The sequence below is a fragment of the Fringilla coelebs genome (assembly GCF_963513975.1).
Source record: "Fringilla coelebs genome assembly, chromosome: 3".
Classification (NCBI taxonomy): domain Eukaryota; kingdom Metazoa; phylum Chordata; class Aves; order Passeriformes; family Fringillidae; genus Fringilla; species Fringilla coelebs.
This window is the reverse complement of record NC_140030.1, coordinates 99566960-99591811: the sequence shown is the minus strand read 5'-3', so window position 1 is coordinate 99591811 and position 24852 is coordinate 99566960. Positions and strand designations below refer to the sequence as shown.

The 24852-nt window shown below is 45.5% G+C and overlaps 1 protein-coding gene and 1 long non-coding RNA gene across 2 annotated transcripts; one reads left to right on the top strand and one right to left on the bottom strand.

The window, feature by feature from the left end:
- Positions 1-148: 148 nt before the first annotated feature.
- Positions 149-3735, bottom strand: LOC311152039. The gene is made up of 4 exons (XR_014616040.1): positions 3533-3735; positions 3053-3159; positions 1349-1484; positions 149-721 (listed from the first exon to the last, which is right to left on the bottom strand). It is a non-coding gene; the product is annotated as an uncharacterized lncRNA (long non-coding RNA).
- Positions 3736-4217: 482 nt separating this feature from the next.
- UGP2 (UDP-glucose pyrophosphorylase 2) lies at positions 4218-24802 on the top strand. The gene is made up of 10 exons (XM_084203155.1): positions 4218-4483; positions 9995-10122; positions 10661-10768; positions 18058-18243; positions 19677-19810; positions 20438-20735; positions 21730-21927; positions 22084-22326; positions 22708-22812; positions 23715-24802. The coding sequence occupies exons 1-10, from the start codon at positions 4465-4467 to the stop codon at positions 23820-23822; spliced, it is 1527 nt and encodes a 508-aa protein (XP_084059281.1). The 5' UTR covers positions 4218-4464; the 3' UTR covers positions 23823-24802.
- Positions 24803-24852: the final 50 nt, after the last annotated feature.

The window sequence follows — 24852 nt, the reverse complement described above, 5'->3', positions numbered from 1 at the left end:
CCAGGCTTTTGCGATTCAGTGGCTTTCAGCTGTTGCCCCAAAGGTGTGCTGTGTATCCTTGCTTTAAGCATGGAAAAGAGAGAAAGACGTAGAATTAAAAATATTTTCTTATTTTAATTTAATTTAATTTTTTATTTTGTTCCAGCATTGTACCACGTGGAGTTGAACAATGTCTGTGTGAGCACAGCATGGGGAGGGAGAACCCTGTTTCTTAAATTAAACTAAACTAAAATGAAATGAAATGTGGATTTTGATAATTTTTTTAACAATTGGGAAGGATTTCAGAAAGCAGTCACGAGTTTCTGCACCTCATGTTGAAGCCCTGGCGTATCACAGACCGGTGCCACAGGGATATTTTTTAATGATGCACTTTGAAACCTTTTATCTGTTTGGTGCTATTAAACTCGCTAATGCTTCACGTCCTGCCCGGCTGATACCCAAGCACGGATTGTTTGAACTCGGCTGCTCCCCAGCCTGCAGGGATAATTGGAAGGGGAAGAGGGAGTGGGAGTGATGGTGATGAGCCTTCACTTGTTTGGAAAATACTGCAAATGGGTGTTGGTCAGGAAACAAAGCTCTGGAGCAACCAGGAATGTGTCGGGCAGCTGCTGCACTCGCTGGACAAACAGGAGCCGGAAGAGCTCAGGTGCAACCATGCCCTGTGTGCCACACCCAAGGGGGCCCAGAGGTGGCTTTTCACTGCTGCCAGTCACTCACTGTCCTTCTCGGCCAAAATTCAGATTCAGAAAGAAAAAACGAAAAGAAAAATTACAACATATAACTATATCTATTATACAGGTTTTATACAGTATGAATACATACATCCGTAATATAAATGTATATAGATAAAATATATATAAATCTTTAAGTAATGAATATTTATATTATATACACACACGTGTGTGTGTGTATCATGTCTACTTTGCTGGATGCCTGGATGCACCTGGAATTATATGTATATAATATAAATTCCTGAATTTATATTGTAGACAAAGTCATAAATATATATATTTAGATAATAGAGAAAAATATATCATATGTGTATAATACACCTAAGATATAGAAATCACATATACATATTATTACATATATGCATATCACTACATATATATTTGTTATTGCATATATACATGTTGCAATATTAGATCTTGTATATATTGTATTATGTATTGATATCATATGTATATTATACACACATCTCTATTTATAGTATATATTACTATTAAATATATAAAATTTAGAAAGAAATGGCCATAAAGCAGCTGTGTTATGATTTATATTTTTTGGACAACAACAACAACAAAGATTTTTCTATTCTTCCCTAGTCAGTAAATTAAAATGTTCACACCTTGGCTGTCCAGCTGCCTCCCAGCCACATTTCCTTGGCATTTGTAGTGTCTTTTCCCCATAAACACACAGATTTCCTTTATCTGTTGACCCTTCTCAGCTCAAACAAGTCAGTTCATTGGCAATAAATGAAGTGGCTGAAAAAGAAAGGAGGGAGGGAAAATAAATGTCCTAAGTGGGAACTTAGTAAGGAGAGCTAAGGAGGAATGAAATGAGTGAGATGAAAGGGTCTTCAGTAGGACTTTTCCACCTCCCCTTGTCACCACCCACTTGAAAGCCAGGAATGAGCCCATCCAAAACCAACTCTCCCAGCCAAAAACTGGGACGGGGAGTAGGGCTGGAGTAAGGGACAAGACCAGTACTTTTGGCAGCATCTTGCACTGGTGTAAGCTTCTCAGTTGATGAGACCAAAAGAAATCACTACTACTGTATTTATTTTATTTACGAGGCATATTTACGAGGCAGTTTATTTATGAGACACAAAACCAGGCAGTGGTTTGGGTTCGGTGCCTCTATCCCGCTGCTCCTTTGTGATGCCGCCCCGGGTTCCTGGAAGATGCTGAACCCCTGGCTGAGATGGTGACATCAGGCACTGAGGGAGCAAAAGGTTCTTTTTCACTTGGGGCATTTGGACCTCTCTTTGGTGTTCCCGTGTCCTCTCAACCCGAGTGACACTGACTGACACCACCAGCGCTCAGTCTTGACTGCTCCCTTCCTTCCATAAAATGCAGTGAAGGAGGGAGTGTTTTCCCCTGGTTCCACCACAGTGACACAGGTTACTGGAATTAGTTTTATTGCTGGCAGATAAAAAGTTATCTCTGCTTATTACCCTGTAAGTCATGCCTGTAATTATCCTTCCAAAGGACAGCTGCACAAAAGTTGGCCCAGTCCTATCCAGAGATTACCTAGGTTGTGTTTGGCTTGCAGGTGTTGGATGTGGCATCATAGCAGAGCTGGGTTGTAGGAAGAGAGGAGCAGGTTTAAATTGAAGCATCTTAATTAACAGTGGAAGGACAGGAGCGGGGCTGATCTTGCATTTAAGATAACAGCAAGCTCCCATCAATGTTTAGAGAAAAGGATCAGGATTTTGCTGAAGTTCTGGAGTGAATACAGGACTTTTTTCCTGGTGGATCCAGGGCATAAAGAGGAGCATCTTCCCTGATGTCAAGAAGGTAGCATGCAGTGAGCCCTGTACTGTCTGGTGGTACAAAATGAAAAGGGATGCTCCCAGGTCCAGTGGATTGGGATGCCAAATTCACAGGGTCTTTGCATTTTTGGTTTTCTTAAAAGCCAGATAACAGGCAGATGCAGAGGTGAGTCATCCCACCCCAAAAATGGACTGGCTCATCCTGGTGGTTATCTGGTTTATCCCAGAGAACTTACAGGGAGCTTCAGCCAGGAGGGACGAAGACCGTCCTGCCCATTCCAGGCAAGGCTGCACCCATCCATCTCTTGAGACTGGAATTCAGCAGCACCCTGCCAATTCCCACATCCCTCTCCTCATGGTAACAGGGCACTGGTCTATTTGACTGGTCTGCAGTTGGACTCTGTGTGGGTGTAAGGATTCAGTGATGCATTACATATGATTTTATATTTTATTTTAAATTTTTATTTAAATTTTATGAAACTTAAAGCATGTATTGCAAGGCCATATAGAGCTGATTTTAAAACAAAAGAGAAAGTAAAAACCAGGGTGGTGATTTACCTGCAGGGAGCTGGGGGGTATTTATGGCAGGCAGGGTCACTGGGGTTTCTACCATAACTGCGTGTCACCACAGTGCACAGGGAAGCCCAAGTACTGCTGGGAAGTGTCTGCAGGAAAAAATAGGGAAAACAGTTGACAAAGAGAGAAATCACAACCTAGCTGAGGAGCAACGCTTGGCCTCTGGCACCTCCCCAGACCTGAATGTGGCCATGAACCCGGGGTGGAAAGCCATGGGTGGAGATGCTTTAACTCACGGTACACTCCACAAATCAGAAATACTTTACAGAATCACAGAATCAATCAGGTTGGGAAAGACCTCTGGGATCATCGTGTCCGGCCTATGACCGGCACCGGGTCAGCCCGGCCGCGGCACCGACTGCCACTTCCAGGGACGGTGACTCCACCGCCTGCCCGGGCAGCCCGTTCCAAAGTCAAACCCCCCTGTCTGTGGAGAACTCCTTGTCCCTGGCCAGCCTAAACCTGCTCTGGCGCAGATCGAGGCCACGTCCTCTCCCAGGCGGACGGCGGCAGGATGAGAAGAGGCCGAGACCCCCCGGCTACAGCCCCCGAGCCCCCTTTTCAGCGGGCGCAGCAGGCCCGGCCGCCGCTCCCCGGTGCCGTGCCCCGGACGCTCCGCTGGCCCCGCGTTCCCGCGGCCGCCGCTCGGGGCCGGTGGCGGCTCCCGGGCCCCGCCCACTTCCGGCGGCGGCGGCGGCGGCGGCAGCGCCGCGCGCGAGGGGCCCGCCGGGATGGGCGCGGGCCCCGCCCCCGCCGCGGGGGGAGGGGGTGGGCGGGGGCGCGCGCGGCACGCGGGTCCCCGCCCCCCGCCCGCGGTGCCGCAGGACGAGGTGGGTTCGGCGCGGCCGCCGCCGGCACCGCCCGGCCCGGGCGGGGGGGCCCCGCGGCGCGGCCCGGCCCGGCCCGGGGCGGCGGTGGGGCGGGGCGGGGCCGCCCCCGGCCTGGCGGCCGCGCGGGGCGGGCGGAGCGCGGGGCGGCCGCGCCGGCCCGGCCCGGCCCGGCCTGTCCCGTCCCATCGCGTCCCGGAGCGGGGAGGAGCCGCGCCGGGAGCTCCCCGGGGAGGTGGGCGGCCCGGCCCGTCGGGGAGGGGAGGGGAGGGTCGGGGGTGGTGAAACCCGGGGCGCGGCGGGTCCGCCTCTTCCATTGATGAAATTTAAATTGCTCGGGGTTCGCCGCCCGCCCGCCGGCCCGGGAGGGACTGCTCGGCGGAGGGGCAGCGCGGCGGGCGGCGGGCGGGAGCTCCCAGCGAGGCCGGGGTCGCCGCCTCTCCCGCCGCAGCCTCCGCAGGGGCGGCAGCCGCGCTCCGGCCCTTCGCTGCCCGCCGCGGGGCGGAACCCCCCGAGCGAGGCGCTCCGTGTTGATCCAAGTGCTTGTTTATTTATTAAAGCGCGAAAATGTCGGCTCTCCTGAAAGGTAAGCTGACGCGCTGTGTTTTTCTCGGCCCCTCTGCCGTGCGCCCGCGGGGCTGCGCTCTGTTTTGGGTCCGCGCTCCCGGTGGCTCGGGGGCAGCCGCCGGGCTGCGGTGTGTCCGGGCTGCCCCGGAGCCCTGTCCGTGAGCCGGCGGCGGGGCCGGCCCGGCTCGGTTCGGCTGTGCGGGCGCACGGCGGAACCGGGCGGCGGGGCTGCGCCCAGGGCTGTGCGCGGCCAGGGGCTGGGGGATCCTGCGGGACCTCGCCAGCACAAATCTCCCCTGTCCGCTAAGCCGTCTGCTAAAGTTGTGGGAGGATGGATGCCGAGGTTGAACGTCTTCGCTTTTTTCCTCTTCTTCTTTCGTTTCCTTTTTTTTTTTTTTTCCCTGAGGCTTGAGTGTGTTTTGGCGTTTTTTGATCCCGGTAGGCTCCGGCGCTCTCCTTTACTCCTCTCCGCATGTGTGAGCGTTTGTGTGTACGTGGTCTGAGTTTCGGATTCCCTGTGAAACAGGGAACCAGCCCGCAAGAGGTCATTTTGGGAAGAAAAATTACTTTGGTGCATTGCCGTTGCAGTTTTCTTTCCCTGTTTTCCTATATTCCTCGTGGTGCGGGTGTGCTTTTTTTTTTTTTTTTTTTTTTTGTAATGAAATATGTACCTATAGGGTTCCTTAATATAAATCCACGCAGGCCTATCGACAAATGGAATGCTGCCTGCAGAAGGAACACGAGTAGGTCGTATGTTGTACAGACTTGGGTGTTGCAGGCAACTGAGGGCCTTGGCAGGCTCTGGGAAATCACTGTCCATCACTTAGTGGATGTCCAGGGCTGGACAATGCTGGCTGTGTGAAGGCATCACCTGTCTACAAATGCCCTGTGACACCTGGGCAGAAAGCAGGCAGCTGGAGGAGGAAAGTGTTGCCAGCATGTTGCTCAACGGGCCACTCTGAAAGTTATCAAGATAAGCCCTTGTGAAGTTGATTAGGAAAATATATTGCTAATTGTTCTTTTAAAATGGAATTGGCTTATCTCAGGCTACTGCTGAAGGTAGCCATCTTGCAGAGAAGTGCTGTTATTTCTGAAACAGAAAGCTGTAGAAACCTATGTAATGATCATAATTGGTTTTTAAAATATTACCAGAGGTTGGACAATCCTGAAAGCCTTAAAAAAAAACCCCAAACCATCCACTGTTTAGATACTCTTTTGTCAGGCCAATAGTACTAAAACATGTTGTCATGTCAAGTGATATTTTTAGCATGAGGATTGTCTGCTAAACTGGGAAATTCAGCTGTGTCTGACTGTAGCACCTAAATTCTTGGTGTGTTCAGCTGGCAGGAGCAGCTTCCTAGGTTGCAAATTTCTGAGTTAGCTTAGGCTAATGTGCTCATCTGTCAAGAAGAGTCAGGGCATAAAGGTTTCACTTCACGTACGCTTCAGTCCAGCATGTGTTGGCAAATTTTGCCTGTAGTAGTAGGAAAATGTTTGTAGAGGCTGAGTGGGTATGTTCAGTTCTAAAATTCAAAGTAGTGTTTGTTAGCATTGCACATTATAGTGTGGGTATTTAAAGAGACAGACTTTTATCCCTGCCAGAGATAAAAATTGCCTTGAACTTTAAGTGGAATCATTGGAAGTTAAGGCATTCACTCTGTACCCTGAGCACAGAGTTCAAGGGTAGAGCATTTAAAGTTTAGCTGAGTGTTGTAACTTACTGGCCACCCTTCTTGGGTTTTATGCATTTCTCTGGCTCCAGGGAGACCTAAATAATTTTCTGCTGTAGGACTTTCTGTATACTTACTTGGATTGCAAAGTAATCACAATTCATAACCCTCAGCCCAAGAGATTCCCTATTTTTTTGTGAGAGAAGTTCTTGCTTGACTTGTCCCACAACTCCCTCCTGTGCTGCCTCCTTGTACACATAGTACCAAGGCAGTGAAGTTCTCTTCTGAGCAGCGGGTTAATGAACAAAATTAATCAATCTTAACATTTTCTTTGCTTTTAATGTAGAATAAGAGGAAGGACAGCAGAAAGGAAGTATGTGCAAGCCCCTCAGTAAGAGGTGACCACTGTTCTGTTCTTGTGCAGTTTTCCTGAGGAGATCTGCCTCTTGTATTGTTCCTGGTAGTGTACAAAGTCCTCCTTTCTATTAGCTAGCTCTGATATACCATGATTTGTTTTTCCCACGTCACTTATAAAATTAGGCATCATAAACCTGCCAGTACTCTTGTGTGCTGTAGCTTGTGCTGTGAGGGCAGGGGCCAGGTTAGCAGTCAGAGCAGAGCACAAAAGCCTGCTAGAAATAACAGTGGATGGGGGCAGGAGGGTTGGAGTGAAATTCTCCAGGCATCAAACACCACCATGAACTTGACTGAAGTGCCGGCCTGTCTCTGCTGCTTGGGGGAACGCTTTCTACCAAAGGCATTAACGGGAGATATCCTGTGTGGTTGTTTTTGCAAAGCCCAGTGTTCTCCGAAGTCTCAGCTATTTAGTCATGCTCTTCTGGTCTGTGCTCATTTCCTGTGTGGGCAGGTCCCCCAAGAGTCTTCCACTACCTTATCCCACCCTTTTTTTTACGTCTGATGAGTGTTCAAGAACACTGGTTTCATAGAAGTGGGCTTAGGCTGAAATATGAGGCATTGATTGCGAAATAGTTTGGAAGAGGCATTTCTTTTTAACGTTATTTGGGATTTTATGGCCACGTCTATCCTTGGAAATCTCTTCCTGCGATTATCCAGCACCCCAGCCTCCATCTGATTATTAAAGGGCACACTAACTACTTTTCATTATGGCCTTAGGAATTTTTAGTTACCTGCAGGGAAGAACTGCTTTCAGCTATGCAGTTGCACTGGCCTTTCAACTTCCTTGTTGCTGCTGGGTGGAAAGGGAAATCAGTCTTCACCCAGGCTGTTAAATTCAGCTGTAGTTTGTGTTAAAGGACTGCAGTTGTCTTTCTGCCAGCTGAGATGTGTGAATACCAGCTCCGTCCCAAAAGCTCTGAGGGGCAGCAGGAACAAGGAGAGCCACATTCACTGATATCATGCACCAGTGCTGCTTTGGGGAGCCTTTACAGAGTGCAGCCCAAGTCCTGGTGGTCATTTCCAAGATAAATGCTCAAAGCCTCTGCCTCACAGTGGCATGTTAAGAGTAGAAGAGCTGTGGCTTGCTGTTTTTCTTTTTGCTCTTAGTTACAGTATTCACATTCTTACCCATGCAGAATAGATACTTTTCTTACACCAGGCAAGCACGTGTTTTTATGGACTCCAGCCATATCCTTCCTCTCTCTTTCCCTGTAATAATAATAATTGGACTAGCAGCACTAGCAATGCTCTGCCTGAGCAGCTGTGTCCTGACACGCTGGGTCTGGGTGAGGCTGAGGGGTCACAGTAGTTGATAAATGTTAAATGCAAAGCCTAAATATCCCTCAGTGCTGATGAAGGGTATGGCAGTGGCAGCTTTGGCAGGCTGGGGTTCAGTAAGAGCTGTCCCATCCAGCTGCTGCTGGTACTGGAAATAGCAACAGGTCTGCTTTGCTTTCGGGTGACGGTGTTGGTGATCAAACATGTTTAGCATTTGCTCATTCAGTTTGTGAAGAACTTAGAATATTCCAGAAAAAAAAGACCCCTAAGCTAGGACATTGGCATATATTTACTTTTCTGATGTCTTTTTGTCTCTATTTGTTTGTGATGTTGCTTAGTCTCTAAGTGCTTTTTTCTGGTAGACACAAGTCTTTTGGTTAATATGAGCAGAACAAGCTCTTCCTACTTACATGGCAGCCCAGGGAGGCTGGCTGTGCCTCCCTCAGCCCCCAGTGTGTTCCACAGCACGACTGAAGGTCTCTGCTGAGACTTGGGATTTGCAGAGTTCCTTACGAGATGTGTTGCATCACACTGGGAGGTTCAGATGTTTTACAGGCCGGCCAGAAATGAGAAAGGGCCGCGGTTGTTGTTGTTGTAGCAGAAGTGGTGTATTGTAACATGTTGCAGGGAGGATTGGAAACATGTGAAAGCATCTCCTGGCAGTGGTTTCGGCGTGCATCGCCCCAAAGGGGGGGAATGAAGGGAGTTCTTGTAGCAGTTTGGTATTAAGCATGAAGCTGGTACAGACCTCCTTGTTTTTCTGTAGGAAAAAGTGCTTCCTGGTGGAGAGCTGCCTGTGTTTTCACACATTTGACCCGGAAAGATACGCCTAGCAGGCTTTCAACTCTTACCTGCTTTTACTACTAAATGAAGCATTTGATTAAAAAAGGACCTATTGTTCAGGGTACTGTTCATCTTGAGCTGGTGTTTTCCCGTGTTGCACCACACATACTATGTGCACTGCAGCACTTGTCTGTCTTTTTTTTTTTTTTTTTTTCTCTCCCTCCCCTACCTGCAAAACAGTGCAGTCAGGAAAATGGCTTCTGTGGGCTTCAAAGCAAGGATTAGATACTGTCACTGAGGCTGAGGCTGTGGAATACTTTGCTTAGAAAAATAAAATAAAATCAAAATTGCATTAAAATGAACCATTTTTGGCTTTCTTAGACATTCTCAATAGAAGAGCCTTTTAATGCATGTTCTCAATAAGTAGACTTTAAATGCAGGTTCCTCTTCTAACAATGTTTTCTGTCAGTGTTGCTCTGTTCACTTGTGAAGTTGCCTCCTGTCCCTTTTTTGCACTAGTATTCAGGGTGTTTCTAAAATCCAGCTATATTTGGCAATACATCACTCTCTGTGTTACAGGGAAGTGATCACTCAAGGGATTTGGCAGAAATTAAATTAACTGAGGTCTTTAGAGAACATACTCAGAATGTCTTTTGAGAATACACTCGCTTCCAATGCTTTCTGTTGGAAAATAAAGTCGTGTTCTCTCCCGGTTCTTTCTGCAGGGTGGACTTTATAGAATATTTGTGTATTTACTCTTTTTCACATTTGTGGAGTTTATCACTCTCAAAAACAAAACAAATGCTGAAGTGATAGACAGCCCAATTTTCTAGGTTGCTTAGTAACTGAAATGCATGCTGTAGTGTGAAAATACTCATGACAAAGTAAGGGAATGTTTACTGGAACAAACAGAAGATCCTCTGAAAGTGCACTGTGTAAATAATTAAAGCTTATGTTTATATTTGCTTGTGGAGCAGAGGGATACCTTCAATCACAGTATTCTACATAACTTTTCAGTAAGAAAATTCTTATTTTTCACAATTCTACTTGCTAAAGTGTGTTGATGTGATAGGATGTGACTTCTCTAGTAAAAAAGTGCAATGCTGCAGATTTTTGGATACTTCTTGAGACGGACCATTCGTCCTTTGGGGTGCTTTTGAGTTTTGAAAGAAGGGTCATTATTCTTTGGCCCAGTTTAATATCTGTTCCCCAAGTAACTAGGAACAAAAACTTTAAATTCCTGGAATGCTAGCACAGTGATAAAACAAGACTGGATTTTATGAGTTTATCAGTCTTTTTAAAGAAAATTGAAGGCTGTTTGTAGTCTAAATAAGTTGGTTTGGGGTTTTAAAAAAAATAATTTTCTTTTATTTTCATTCAAGATTTCAGCCAAGCAATGTCTCAAGCTGGCTCCTCACAGTTTCAGGAAGTCATTCGGCAGGAGCTGGAGTATTCAATGAAAGTAGAACTTGATAAGATCCTTGCGACCGCACACTCAAATGAGATAGAGGTAAGGAGCACGGAGTGGATGCTGCTCAGAGCATGAGAAATGGGATGCAGGACATTGAGGCAAATCTCAGAAAGGAGGTAAATCACAGATTTCCAGGTCCTTTCTTTTAGGATGTGCTCTGATCCTGTGTGGAAGAGTAGCCAGGATACAATGTCAGTAGGAGACTTTCTCTTCCCTCTAGACTGGGTGATGGAGTTATTAAGTGTTTAATCATCTTTAGTTATTAAAGGTTCTGTGTAATCTTCAATGGATTACAGAAAAGGAGGGTAAAGCTGTTATCTTAAATGTTGGGCCAAATTGTAGTGGTTATGATTTTGACAAGACTTGTTGTGTATCTAAGTTGGTTTTGTACTCTGAGTTTTAGTGAAAATGAGCTTTTGGTAACTTCTGGAATTTTACATAAAGTTTAGCATGTCTACTTGAGTGCTAATGAAATTACTCTAGCGAATAGACTGTACATCAATTTGTAGAAATGCTTCTGTGATTGAGTAGGTGTGCATTGAATGCCAGCATTAACTAATGCATTTCTTCTTTGTAGCACACTAAAAAGGACCTGGAAGGATTTAAGAAGCTATTTCATAGATTCCTACAAGAAAAGGGACCATCTGTGGACTGGGGGAAGATTCAGAGACCTCCAGAAGATTCTGTAAGTTGTGATTATGTGACAGTGTGTAAGGAAAATAAAACTGATAATTGCTACTTAAGGCAAATGATGTATTCACCATTGAATGGGTCTGTCTGATGTGGTTCTATAAAACCATGTAGGACAACACTTTGGGTTCTAACTGAGAAATAATTATTTGTTGACATATGTTGTATGTCTTCCTGAACATCAGATTCTGCTTACCATATGTGTCAAGTTCTTTGGTATTATTTTGTTAGCTGCTCTGGGAGCAGGGGAACAATAATGGGACAGATGCCACCTCACCATTTGGTGCCTTCTCTGGAGGAAACCTGTGTTAAAGGGGAAGTAGGGAGGACCTTTGTTGTTCCCCTTTCCCTCCTGCTCGTAGAAGAGGGTTGCACATCTCAGATGAGACTGTTTCCAGCCATCCTTTATGTTTAATAATTTGAAAGGGACATATGGCAAGTGGGCTGGGTAATAGAGCTCATTTAGCAGCTTCTGTAACCTGCAACAGCTCAGCAGAAGTGAGGGATCTGGAACAAGGAGTTGACTGTAGGGGGGTTGGAGCCTGATTTTCTAATGTTGTCTATGTTGTTGTAACTTATAACCTGTAATTTGAGCTGCTGCTGAAAAAGCACCATGTATTTTTTCAGCACTGTTTAGTACTGAAATAAATACTTCCTATTAAACCTAACCTCATTTTACTGATTCATCAGTGGCCTTAGGCTGTCCTTTGACTCTTGTGTAACGAATGGTGTAGTTGTGCTACAAATTCTTGCTTTTCCCAGCCCAGTGATCTTGGCATATTGCAGGAGCTCTGTGTGCTCCCAGGCCTGTGGTTTCTCTGAGGCTCTCTGTGTGCCTCAATCGAGGCTCTGTTCCCCATGAAAGGCAGGCTGTCCAGTTACTTCCAGAACAGATGCAGGGCTGCTCTATAAAGCGTTGAAGAATGATGCTGTTTTAGAGCAAGTCTAGGGTTTTTCCAAGGTTGAGTGTTTTCTTTTAACTTCAAAAACATGTGATGTCTCTCTCTTCTGTACTGTAACAGTGAATGAAGTGTTGCTTTGGAGAGAGAAGTCTGCCCTCAATGAAGAGGCCAGGGTGGGAAATTGGAGTTCTAGATAAGATGGCTTACAAGGAATGCTGAAGAAAAGGGGATTTCTTTCAGTGTAGGTGCTGAGACTCTGAGGGGATGAGAGGTCTTTTAAATATGTAAGAAGGTAGTTAGGACAATCAAAGGAATAAACTGTTCCCTGTGCCAAGAGAAGGGATTAAATTACAGAAGTTTGATGTGAGTGAATGAGTGCTTTGTGGAGAGGAAGAGCTGTTGGCTATTTTTCAAGTTTTGCACACCTTCAGTGGAAAAACTTACAAGTCCTGTAAAGGTCTGAAAGTGCCCCAGGTAGGACATCTGGAGCAGATGTCAAACTGGAGGTGGTGGTAAGGCTCTGAAATAGACTGAGGGCATGTACCCAGGCATGGGGTATTCCCAAGCATGGCAAGCTGCTAAAAAAGAACTAACTTAAGGTCACAGAGGGCTGAGTGAGAAGGGCAGAATTAGAAAGAGTATCTCTCTTATTTCCTTATGGCCTGTACTGCTCATATTTCCTTATGGCCTGTACTGCTCATTCTCAAATGTGTCCCTATGCTATGTAGCAACTTTTGATGAGAGAAAGGTAAAAATTCTGCAAAATCAGTGACCTTCAAAATCAGGTGACTTCTGGTCTGATGAGATACATGCATGATGGGAAATGAAATTTTGCTTCCTGGCATGAACTCTAAATCAAGTAATCATGCTTGTTAAGTGCCACAGAAGAGAGCTAGGGCAAAATACCGGCTAACAAACTTCCTTCCATGCTTTCTTCACATCATAGTAAATACCCCTTTCTTTAGGGATACTTGGACTTCCTGATCTGACAGTAGGTGGATTTGAGTGCTTGTGAAAACTGAGAGCAAAGTTAAATTTCTTATTTTTTTTTCTTTTCTCATTTTTGCTGGCCATAAGATTTCTATCTCTCCCTGCTGTATGCATCAGTCATGTCAGGGACATACTATGGAAAATGAAAAGGGCTCCTCATAAGACACATCCCAAGGGACCTTCTCCCAAATTGTTCTTTACTGAGGAGTATGAAATATGGAATTATTAAATGAAAGTTGATGTCATAAAGACCAGAATTTCATAATTACTGGTCTAGCTAGCATGGGTAAGAACAGTATGAGCTTTTAGAAGGGCTAAAGAGGGATAACTTTTGAAGGGCTGCAGTACTGAGTTCTTTGGGGCAGGTATCCATCTGTGAACACATATTTAGTTTGAGTGCTTCAGTTCCAATTGAGTTTTCTTTTCCCAGCTATAAAACCTCAGAGCATATTCTCCTCTTGCTCTTGTTAAAACAGCACCAACAGGGGTTGGTGCATAGAAGAAGTGTTTGCTGATAATCTTGCAAGTGATTTATAATTGCAAGTGACTTATAATTGCCTGTAGAAATGACCTTGTTTTATGAGGTGGTGGGATGCTTGGCTGCATGGATAATTTCACACTGCAAGGATCATGGCCTAGAAGGCACCAAATTCTTTGCAGTGTGAATTTATTTGCCTGTGATTGTTTTGGAGAATTGCTTTGCTGCTGGGAATTCTGGCAAGTCTAATTTTCAGCTGATCCCTAGTAGAGCAGAAGGCATATGTTGAGGTATCTATGTGCCTCTGTGTGTATAAACACACAGACATACATGTGTATCTGTAAACAGAGACACACAAATAATCTGCCAAAGTATGGGTTTGTTGCTTTTTTATTTATTTAGCAGCTTAAAAAAGTTCATGAATGTCATGTGACTCCACAAAGGGGAAATAATTAGCATTGACTCCATGATTGCAGAAGGCTGATAAATTGCTTTATTGTTCTATCTTATACTATGCTGTACTTAGTAAGAAGCTCCTAACCCTTACAGACAGTCCCATACAGCTTTGACCTAATTGGTCAATCAATCCAAACATCATCCAGTGTCCAATTAAGAAATCACCCTTTGGTAAGCAAATCTCCATAGCACATTCCACATGTGCACAGCAACAGGTGCAGCAAGTGGAGATAAGAATTGTTTCTCATTCTTTTCTCTGATCCTCTCACAGCCCTCCCCAGGACAATGCCTGGGGAAGTCTGTGCCTGCTCTCTGTGGCCAGAGAGCTGCTGCCACACATGAATAGTTTATGGGATATATGGCTTTGTCTGTTGGGTGGGGAAGAGTGTTTCAGGTTTTTGCCCAGTGCCAAGGGACAGTGCTGTGCAGAAGCAGAATTTCTGATGAGACTTCTATGGGCCATCTAGTGTGTTATCTGTTGTATCTGTTCTCTGAATGTAGCTTCTGCTTCTTCCTGAAGACAAGTAAAGTCTCCTGTCAGTAAATTGAAACAGAAATGATTGCTTTGTAGTATTCCTGTTTTTCTCTGCAATGGGAGATTTCATCCCTGACCTCCACATTTTCAGTGTGACAGCTTATACTGATGACAGTAACAGAAGATTGAACCCATTTCACACTATATTGGTAAACCTCTGACTTGTTTTTTCCTTCCAGATGCTTTGCTTGCATATGTCCAAAGGCTTACAGTGATAGCTCGCATAGTTAGGACCCATTACTGTTACAGTCTCCAGAGAAGAAAGTTCACTGAGAGTGCCAGTTAACAGGGAGAGGAGGTAAAGAATGTGGACATGGCAAGTGTAACTTAATCCCCTCGATGTAGATTACAGCCATCTGTTTGTTTGAATTGGAAGCAATAGCAAAGTCCTGCTGGGAGGCCTCTGAGAACTGCAGTGATCAAGTTAACCTCAGAACAGCAATGCAGAACCTCATCTGGGATGTAAAGAGAGCATCTGAAGCAATGTGAGTGTGAAAGGAGCTTGTCTATTAGAGCCTTTGTTTTTTTCTTCCCCAGAGGTTGGATTCTTGTCTGCAGCTCAGGTTGTCACCTCAGTGAGCTATATCATGAAGGAAAAGAATGAATGTTATGCCCTTACTCGAAAGCTAAATATTTTCTTAATCTTCAACTTTGGAAACAAGTTTTAAGGGTTCATAGAATCATGGAATGGTTTGGAAGGGATCTTAAAAATTGTCTTGTTCCACCCCTCTGCCCTGCACAGGGACATCTTCCACTAGACCAGACTGCTCCAAGCCCTACTGAACTTGGCCTTGAACACCTCCAGGGATGGAGCAGCCACAGCTTCTCTGGCTGACCCATTCCTCTGCTTTAGTACCCTCAGAGTAAAGAACTTCTTCCTAAGATCTGATATAAATCTCACCTCTTGTAGTTGGAAACTATTCTCCTCCTCCTATCTGTATCAGCCTGTGTAAGGAGTCTCTCTTCCTCTGTAAGCCCCCTCCAGGTGCTGGAAGGCTGCTCTAAGGTCTCCCAAAGCCTCCTCTTCTCCAGGCTGACCACCCCCAGCTCTCCTCACCCTGACCTCACAGGAGGGCTCTTCTCTTTCTGATCACCTTTGTGGCTCTCCTCTGCACTGCTCTAACAGGTCCACAGATTTCCTGTGCTGAGGACTCCAGATCTGGGTGCAGCACTGCAGGTGGGGTCTCATGAGGGCAGAGACCTCTTAGTGTGGTGCTATTTCCAGAACTGTCCCTTGGTGCTGAGTAAATGTTTCCTCAAACTGTAAGTACATATTAACTAATAGGGGCGCGTCCTTTCCGGTCTGCCCACCATGACAGCCCCGATGCTCATTTTGTCTGTCTCTGACATACTCTTGCAAGCCTCCTTGCAGTAGGAGTAGGCTGCTGGAATCTGTTAGTCAAACTCCCAACATTGCCTCATCCAGGCTGTTCCAAGAAATCACTTTTGTGACATTGGCTGCGAAACAAAAGAAGCTGCATGTGTCATCTTAGAGTCCTAAACCAGGGCTGCCAGATGTGTCCCAAACGAGTAACACTGCAGCCATGCATCTGTAAGGCATGGCATTCCTGCCCCTGCTTTTTCCTGAAGAATTTCCCCATCAGCACCTACTTGTCAAGCACACAGTTCCAAACCCTTAGAGCAAGAATTGATTTTTATTGCCGTGGAGCACTCTCCTGTTATGTATGGGCTTGTAGGCGATGAGGTATTTGTGCATATTAGTGCCTGCACATGGCTGGAACTGCTGGATTGATAGCACTGGCATCCAGCAGTCCTGGTGCTGCAATGTTCCTGCTGGAACTTGACTTTTTGACATTTGTTATTCTCTGAATTAAAGACCCTTCAAGATCCAGGGCTTTATTGCCAAGTTGATGTTTCCAATGCCTGTGCCAGAAGAAACTGAAACATTTAGTGAGGCTGAGTCATAAATTTTGTGTTGTAACTGGTGCAACATCCAGTAAACTGAGTCCTTGATGGAACTGTTACCTTCTTCAGGAATTCTACTCTGAACGTCCTGCAAATGCTGGTTTCAGGCATGCTAGTGAAAGCATCAAAAGGTACTTGGCACTTTAGCAAAAGCAAATGATCTTTGAGGCAGTCTGGCCCCGAACTGAGTGTCAGACTTTCTGCTTTTTGGTAAGTGATGCAAGAAGAACATAGTGAGACTTGAAAGTTGAGATAATTTTTTTGGATGTTCAGACAGTGTCAGAACATCATAGATGTGACTCACATCCCACCCAGCTAAAGCTCGAGATGAGATGTTTTTAATCCATGTACAAGTCTAATGCAGGGTGTTCCTGACCTTGGAGTGGATGGGAAGCAGTAAATCTGAGCGTAAATCTTTGTATGTCCTGCTGGTAGCAGGGTGTTCATTGAGCTTCCTGATGCACCTCCAAGACATTAAACCCAGGATTTATCATCTCATTGTTAATGAGAAGAGCAGTTGTTTTTCAGGTTGTTTCAGCCTGAACATAATCTCTGTTGTTGACAAAGCACAGCAAGAGACTTTTTGTGCACTTCTGTTCCTGAAAATTTCTTGGCAGTTTGGAAGGAAGCTCCTGCCTGTGTCCTCATGAAATGACAGTGATTGCGGTGCTGTTTCTGTCCCAGCCATGAGACCTCCACGTGGAGTTTTCTTCTCTAGCCATGCATCCTCTAGGCTTTCCAGATCCCATGGGCAGAGTTTCCCTACTGTGAGGGATCTGCCCTGATGTGCTGCCCGTGGTGTCCCGGAATGCCGGAATTGCACAAGCCGTCCTCCCTACCCCCGCGTATCCCAGTGAGAAATATGACTCTTGTTCCAGGGCAGTGTGAATTTCCATTTGAACCCCAGCCCTTGCCCAAAGCAAACACAGCTCTGAAAACTACTCTGTATTTGGTTTTGGAAACCACTGTGGATCTTACACACCCCTTATCAGAATTAAAATAATGTTCTAGCTGTTAAAATGCTGCAGCTCTGGAACACCAGGGCTTTTCTTCAAAAGACAATCTCTAGAAGGGCCGGCTGAAAGATAATTGTATTGATTCTGGTCTAACAGTTTTGGCATGATTCTTACTGAGGCATTGCTACCATTATTTCTTTGACTTAGGTGCTTTTTGTAAGGGGGCAACAGTACCTAATGTGAGGCATACTGTCATTATGAGCCTGATTTTGCTCTCCATCATGAGCCCCAAATGTAGCCCAGACTCTGTTTTGAAACCTGTAGGAAACAGCTGTCAATCAGGTAGAAGACTTCCTGTAAGGTCTGTTATGAGCTGGATGAAAACATTCTGAAAAGAGCAGAATAAGAACTAGGAACTCTCTTCCACTCCCTATCATGCTGTCAGGAGAAATGAAGTGTATCAGAGTAGTGGCTGGAATAAGAATCAGTGTAGACTGAGTTAAAGAACCAACATTTTCCCAAGAATGTTGCCCTTGACAACGTCAGAGGGCAAAAAAAAAAAAAAAAATCTATGTGTTTAAGCTGCTCAGGGAAGGAAAGTTATATGCCTTGCATGTAGAGAAAATTCTTAAATTGTAGCCTGACTGGAGGGGGAGAGGGGCCATCCTATGGGGCAGTGAGTTAGATGGTCCCCAAGGAAACCCCCTGCCCTTCTGCAGGGCAGGAACAGGGTTCTGACAAGTGGTGTAATTGGCCTGACTTCTCATCTGAATGAAGCTAATGGTGCCTGGTGTCACAAAGTCTGTAGAACCTCTTGAGAAAAGAGGTTATTATAGTAACAAACCAGGTTATTTGTATCATAACAAAACAGTTACTGTATACTCACTTTGCAGATGTTCCTTAGTGTCATAAGGCATGTGAATAAATGAGTTTTATCACCAGATTGTAAGTTTTGCAAGATTTTAGAGAAAGTAATTTCTTTCTGAATATCTGACTGCTGGGTTTGGGGGTTGTTCCTTTGTTGTTCGTTTGTTTTCCCAGATCCAGCCCTATGAGAAGATCAAGGCCAGAGGCCTGCCCGATAACATTGCTTCTGTCTTGAACAAGCTGGTGGTGGTGAAGCTCAATGGTGGCTTGGGCACAAGCATGGGCTGCAAAGGCCCCAAGAGCCTCATCGGGGTGCGCAACGAGAACACCTTCCTGGACCTGACCGTGCAGCAGATCGAGGTAACGTCGGATGAGCTTTGCTCGCTGCGTTGGAGGAGGCAGCTCACACTGAGCTGCTCCTGCATGGCTGGCTAAGAGGGATCAAGTGGAGGCTTGCCAAAAGAAAGAGGAGAGGGAGATGAGGTCTGGTGCTGGGGTGAAGCAGAGAATTCCGTTGGGAAGAACAGACACGAAAGGGACGGCGCCGTCGGTGACTGAACTCTGTGCCCCTCACACGTGTTAGCACAAGTGTGATCCAGGCTGTGCACACCAGCCTGGACAGGGGGATGGTGTCCAGGAACACAAGCAGTCACACTGTAGAGCTTGTCTGGCCTGGATGACTCCTGGGCTTGTTTCCGACTCCTCCAGCTGCAAGTTTCTCTTTTCAAAAAGGGATTTTTTATGTGCGTTAGAACAAAGCTTTTCACAGCAGCTCCAAGTTCCTTCATGCTTTTAAACTCTTGCACTGGAAGAGATTGTTGGCATTTTCCTCTGAGGAAAGAAGAGCAAAAGAAAATAACAGCTGCTGGTGTTGGGAGAGGACATTTTGGCTTATGTTTTTAATGCTCAGTATTCCTCTTAGAGCAGAGAAGGAAGACAATTATTAGAGTAGGAGGTGGGGTGTGCCTGCTCCCTGGTTTCTGGAGTGCCAACAGTTTTTGCCTCAGTGTTTGGAGTGGCTCTCCCATGTGTGTTGATGGTTCTGTGGTAAACTCAAATTTACATCCAGCTGATGCCCTTTCTCCAGAGCATCACTGTGGAAGTCTCTGACTCCACCAGAGTGTAATGACCCCAAATGCTCCAGCAGAGTAGGGTGAGCTGATACATGAAGCTTAAAATTCACTCAAGGGTCTTTCTCTTTTCCCCCTGCCCCGTCTATTTTCAGCAGAACTGCTGTGATCTCTGATTATTTTATTTTTGCCTTTGTTGTGCACGTGGAAATGCTCTTCTGTATTTCAGCTCCATGCTATAGATTCCCAAATAATTAACATGGTGACATTTCATTTATTATGTGCTCTTGATACAATTGTCCATCTCTGTCTGCTAAGAAAACGTGGAAGTGCTTCCTGTGCAGAGACAGTGTGGAAATGTCACCTTGACAGACTACAATGATTTGATGGAAAACATGCCTTTTGTAATCAACAGTAGCTAAAACTTAAAGGGATCATTTTGTGGCATTGTGGTTTCAAATTTTAGCCCTCAATGCAGGTTTAAAACCAAAGATTCACTAATTAAAGATACATTAATTAGTGTGGGTCTTATTTTTACAACTAACAAGGATTTATTTTCCTTTACCTGATTTATTATTATTTTTGTAGCATAAGTGCATCTCTTTTTTTTTACTCATGCATTCATTATTTCCATTTCACCTAATTTCTTTCTCCCAAAATCTCAGGTGTCAGGAGTTAAAGCTAATAATACATGCTGAATTTACCATTTATTTCCCACCTCAGCATTTAAACAAATCCTACAACACCGATGTTCCTCTGGTTCTCATGAATTCCTTCAACACAGACGATGACACAAAGAAAATCCTGCAGAAATACAGCCACAGCCGTGTGAAGATATATACTTTTAATCAAAGCAGGTATCAAAAGACTTCTCCACTCGGGGTAGAAGAAAACAGCTTGTTTGTCCATAGTCCAAATGGGGTGCATTTGAGTTTGATGTGCTGGGGTAGCAATGGTGTCTTCTGTACCTGTGTTCAGTCTCTTTTGGGCCTGTGCTGAGACTGAAACATCAGGGGGTTGGGCAGAGTCCAGGGCAATGTATTAAAACTGGGCAGAGGGGGGGTGTGGGCCCCAGTTTCTAAGAAATGTACAAATAGTGGTGTACTGGCTGCTGGCCCCTTGATTCCTGAATTTTCTGTCAGTATCCTTGGGCTCTGGAGGGAGACAGACCATGGTTCCCTATTAAGAACAACTGTAGTCCAGGTGGCTGTTGGGGTCAGAGGGTGTTTGATATGCTCTGGACCTTCCTGTCAGAGGAAAGCTGGTTTGCAGTGTGGCCTGAGAACTGTGCCTTTACATCCTTGAGTGGATTGCATTCTGTAGCTTTTCAGTGACAGCTCAGAATGTGGGAGGGTCTTTCAGTTCAGAATACTCAGGAAAAGCGCACTTCCAGAAGCCCATGGAGCTGCACCTTAACTGTAATATTTTTATTTAATGCTAGTCTGACACTGGTGAGGATGTAACAAGACCCATTGTCCTCACAGGTATCCCAGAATTAACAAGGAAACTCTGCTGCCAATAGCCAAGGATGTCTCTTACTCAGGAGAGAACACGGAGTGCTGGTACCCTCCAGGCCATGGAGACATCTACGCCAGCTTCTACAACTCTGGGCTGCTGGACAACCTCATTGCAGAGGGAAAGGAATATATTTTTGTGTCCAATATAGATAATTTGGGTGCCACTGTGGACCTTTACATTCTTAACCACCTCATGAACCCACCCAACGGAAAACGCTGTGAATTTGTCATGGAAGTCACAAACAAAACCCGGGCGGATGTGAAGGTAAAGGGAGATGGGTGAGAGTCTGAGAGTGTTGGTGGCCATCTCCAGCCTCCTCTCAATCCATGGATTCAGGCATACACCCAGTCTCCTCAGAGCTATTTTAGGCACCATTTCACACATCCGCTCAGATCTAATTTGAGATGCACAAAATCAGCAAGTTTAGGAAGTTGTAATTCATGGAACAGATTTGATCTGTGCTCTGGGCAGCAGCAGATGAGGGGACAGTCTGGGCTGGCCTGGAAGCACGAGGGATTTGTGCAGGGTGCAGGTCACAACTCTGCACCTTCTCCAAACTGTCACATACACTGGGGGCAGAAGCTTGAAGGTGGAACCTTGAAAACAGCACTGAGGGCTGGTTTGCAGCAGTTGTGTCTCACAGAAAACTGCCTGAGCCACGTCCCAACCCTGCATTGCACAGCTCTGTGTGGCACAGCTGCCCATCTGCTCCTGCCCTAGCCCCTGGCTTTGTACCAAGTCCAGGAGTGGCATTTCTCAGAAGTTTATGACGTGTATCAAATATTTGTAGCTTGCAGTAATTTGTCCTGCTGCTGTGCTCTGCCTTTCTTTTTTCGTATGTGAGAATGAGGATTTGGATTTTCTCTGTATTCATTTGGGAAGCTCTGACTTAGCCCTATAAAAGCACAGCAATGCACTGTAAGAATGCTTAGATTTAATTTAGCTTTTTCCATCATCTAACAAAGTACCGCTGAGGGTGATTTTTGACGACAGCAGCATTTGCAAAATATTCTCAACAACCTTTGTTAAAGGAATTAACTGTCTTGGAGTGCTGAAATATGATTTTTGGACAGTCCTGACTGTACTTTAAACATGCTCTATAATTAGTAACCTGGTAGCTGGTTACTAAAAACAAGAAAGTGTTTTCTCTGGGGTTCAACTTCAATGCCACCAGAGCAGTGCATCTGCCTGTGTTGAGGGGAGGATTTCTCTGGCTTCTCATGAACAGGACTTAAGCCCTCTCACTTGCCCCTTGCAGGGTGGCACGCTGACGCAGTATGAGAACAAGCTGAGGCTGGTGGAGATAGCTCAGGTCCCTAAAGCACACGTGGATGAATTCAAGTCTGTGTCGAAATTCAAAATTTTCAATACCAACAATTTGTGGATAGCTCTGTCTGCAATTAAAAGGCTGCAAGAGAAGAACGCCATTGACATGGAGATCATTGTTAACCCAAAGGTAATCAGCTGGCAAGGGTTTAGAGACACTGGCCCAAACTAAGTTTCTGGGTGGGTGAGAGGCACTGCTGCCTCACAGAGCCAGACTGGGCATGCTGGGCTCCAGTTCTGGGTGCCAGGACCTGCTCCAGGTGTTCACGTGAGTCTTCTCTTCCAGACTCTGGATGGAGGCTTGAATGTTATCCAGCTGGAGACCGCAGTTGGTGCTGCTATCAAGAGTTTTGAGAACTCTCTGGGGATAAACGTACCTCGTAGTCGTTTCCTGCCTGTGAAGACCACCTCGGATCTCTTGCTTGTGATGTCCAATTTGTACAGCCTTAACGCGGGGTCTCTAACGATGAGCGAGAAGCGCGAATTCCCAACAGTGCCTCTTGTCAAACTGGGAAGCTCCTTCACAAAGGTAAACACCTGGTGTTCAGCTCTGAATAAAGACACAGCTCATAGCAATAACTGAGTGAAAAGTGAGGTTTACTTTATCTACTTCTGCCCACCTGGGCCTTCCCTTTTGCTCTTTGTGAAGGCTGTGAGAATACAGATATTTGCCGTGCATGTTGGGTGCTCCTGCAGCCCTCAGCGGCTCGCCAGAGCTAGCCCAGCCCTGGTGGGCAGCTCCCCTACTGTTCTTCAGCTTGTTTCTAAAAGAAATCACAATTACAAAGTAGCAACTTTTATATTGATGCAGATGTAGGTTATAGGAAGGTTCCTGAAGAGTATTCAAGAGTCTCCTCCCATGCTTGTCTTAATCTTTAATACTGTTTCTTTTATTTTCTCTTTCCAAAAGGTTCAAGATTACCTGCGGAGGTTTGAAAGTATTCCAGATATGCTGGAGCTGGATCATCTCACAGTTTCAGGTGATGTTACATTTGGGAAGAATGTTTCATTAAAGGTGAGTGTGAGGTGTGGATGCTGCTTCAATAAACATGATTGATCTCTGCTCGTTGGCAATTGATCCTGAGGCAGTGCCAGTACACAGAGTCCATAGGAGCTCTCCTGAGAGTTGGATAACTGGCCCAAAGATGGCAGAGGCCATGACTGGACAGTGACCCTTGTGATGGAGTGCAGGATGTTGCTGCCAGAGCTGTGGCTCCATACAGGCTCAGGCTGAGAGGAGGTTTATTTATGAACCTTGAAAGCACCACAGACGTCACATCTCTGTTCAAACACTGCTGCCACCTCTGTCCTTTGGCTCAGCCTCACCACCCCTTTTCAGACCCTTTTGCATTGCTTTGGGGTTCTCAATTTAGTACCAAATGTTGGAGCTGAGCAAGTTTGTTTCTTTCAAATTCTTCCTTCGGATCTTGCCAGTCCTGGCAGCACCTGCAGTTCTCTAGGGCTGTTTAGCAGCTGCCAGGGGTGGAAGGTGGTACTGCATCACCTGGCACAGGCTCAGGCTGTGGGCTCTGAGCTGTCCCTCTGTCCCCACATTTGCTCTTCAGCTGGAACAGGAGCCTTCCCGGGACACACCCAGGGTGGGGGAAACATTTTTCCACTTCAAAGCAAGCAGACAAGAGCCCTTAGAGCAACCATGTCTTTAAGTTACCAGTTCTGCTTGTAGGCCATAGGAGCTAGCAAGGTAATTAGAGAAGTTCCAGTAATGCTTGTTTAAAACCTTTGTTCTGGGGGGAAAAGACCCCCAAATGTGTATGCAGAAACAATACAACTAAATGCATTCAGGCTCTGGCTGGGGTACAGCTGACACTTGACTGCTCCTTCAGACAACCTATACCCTCCTTCCACGTCAACAGGTAACAGGTTTCTGAACCCTTGTTTTCTTTTCTGTCTCCCCAGGGAACAGTCATCATCATTGCAAACCATGGTGACAGGATTGACATCCCAGCTGGAGCTCTACTAGAGAACAAAATCGTATCTGGCAACCTGCGGATCCTGGACCACTGAGTCCAGGAGAGGGCACGGTCAGGGCTGGGGCTGCTCTGCCCAGCCAGCCTCCTCGTGGAAGAACCTTTTAAGCGTTAGAAATCTAAGTACACAGAGGGCCTATGCTTTGTCATCTTCACAGTACCCTGCAGTATTAATTTAAAATTAATTTCTCTTGCTTATCTTTAAGCAGCCACATAAGCGCCATGGATGTGCGTAAGTAATGCTTCAGTCCTTAAAGAGATTCTGTAACTCAGTTAATATAACCTTGAAGTGCAATACTGTTTGTCTTGCGGGAAGATGGACAGATCCTCTTTGATAAGAAGTTCAGAGGCTCACCCTCGACCATTCAGTAGTTTTGAATTGCTTGTAACTGCAGAAATAAAGCTGTGAAGCAATACATGTGGGACAACATGGTTGGCAACTCCTGTGACGTTTTAGGAAGACACAGTTGAAAACCAAAAGTTTCACTACTGCTAAACAGGCTCTTAAAACCCTGTATTTCATGTGCTCACAACCTGTAGCCCTCTTCAACCCCCCCCCAAACTACAAGTGGGATGTCCTATCCCAGTTGTATGTCGAGGTACTGGGGTAAGGCTGTCAATACCTCCATTTCCGTATCGTGAGAGTGGGAATCATCCGTGTTCCAAACTTGCCCAAAGAATCCAATACTTGAGAAAAATGCCTCAGTAGCCACGTGTGGTGTTTGCTTTTTCACATCCCATTTAAGACTGGATCTCCTGTTAATATCCTAATCTTTGATCTGCCCTCTTTTTTCAATAAATGGATCACGTTGACTACACCTATGTTCATATTGTCACAGCCATGTATGTTAATTTATCTTCTCTTAAGTTTCTAAATTTGTACAGGAATTGAAATCCCTGTCCTGATCACTATTGATTTCTTAATGTTTCTCTTGTATTTACATGCAGACAACTTTATTTTATAAGCTTAGTATAACACTGGTATGTATCATTAAAGAAGTTGGTCTTTAAAAACAACTGTGATTTTAGAGCTTTATTTTGACTGACAATGAATGACACGTGTTATG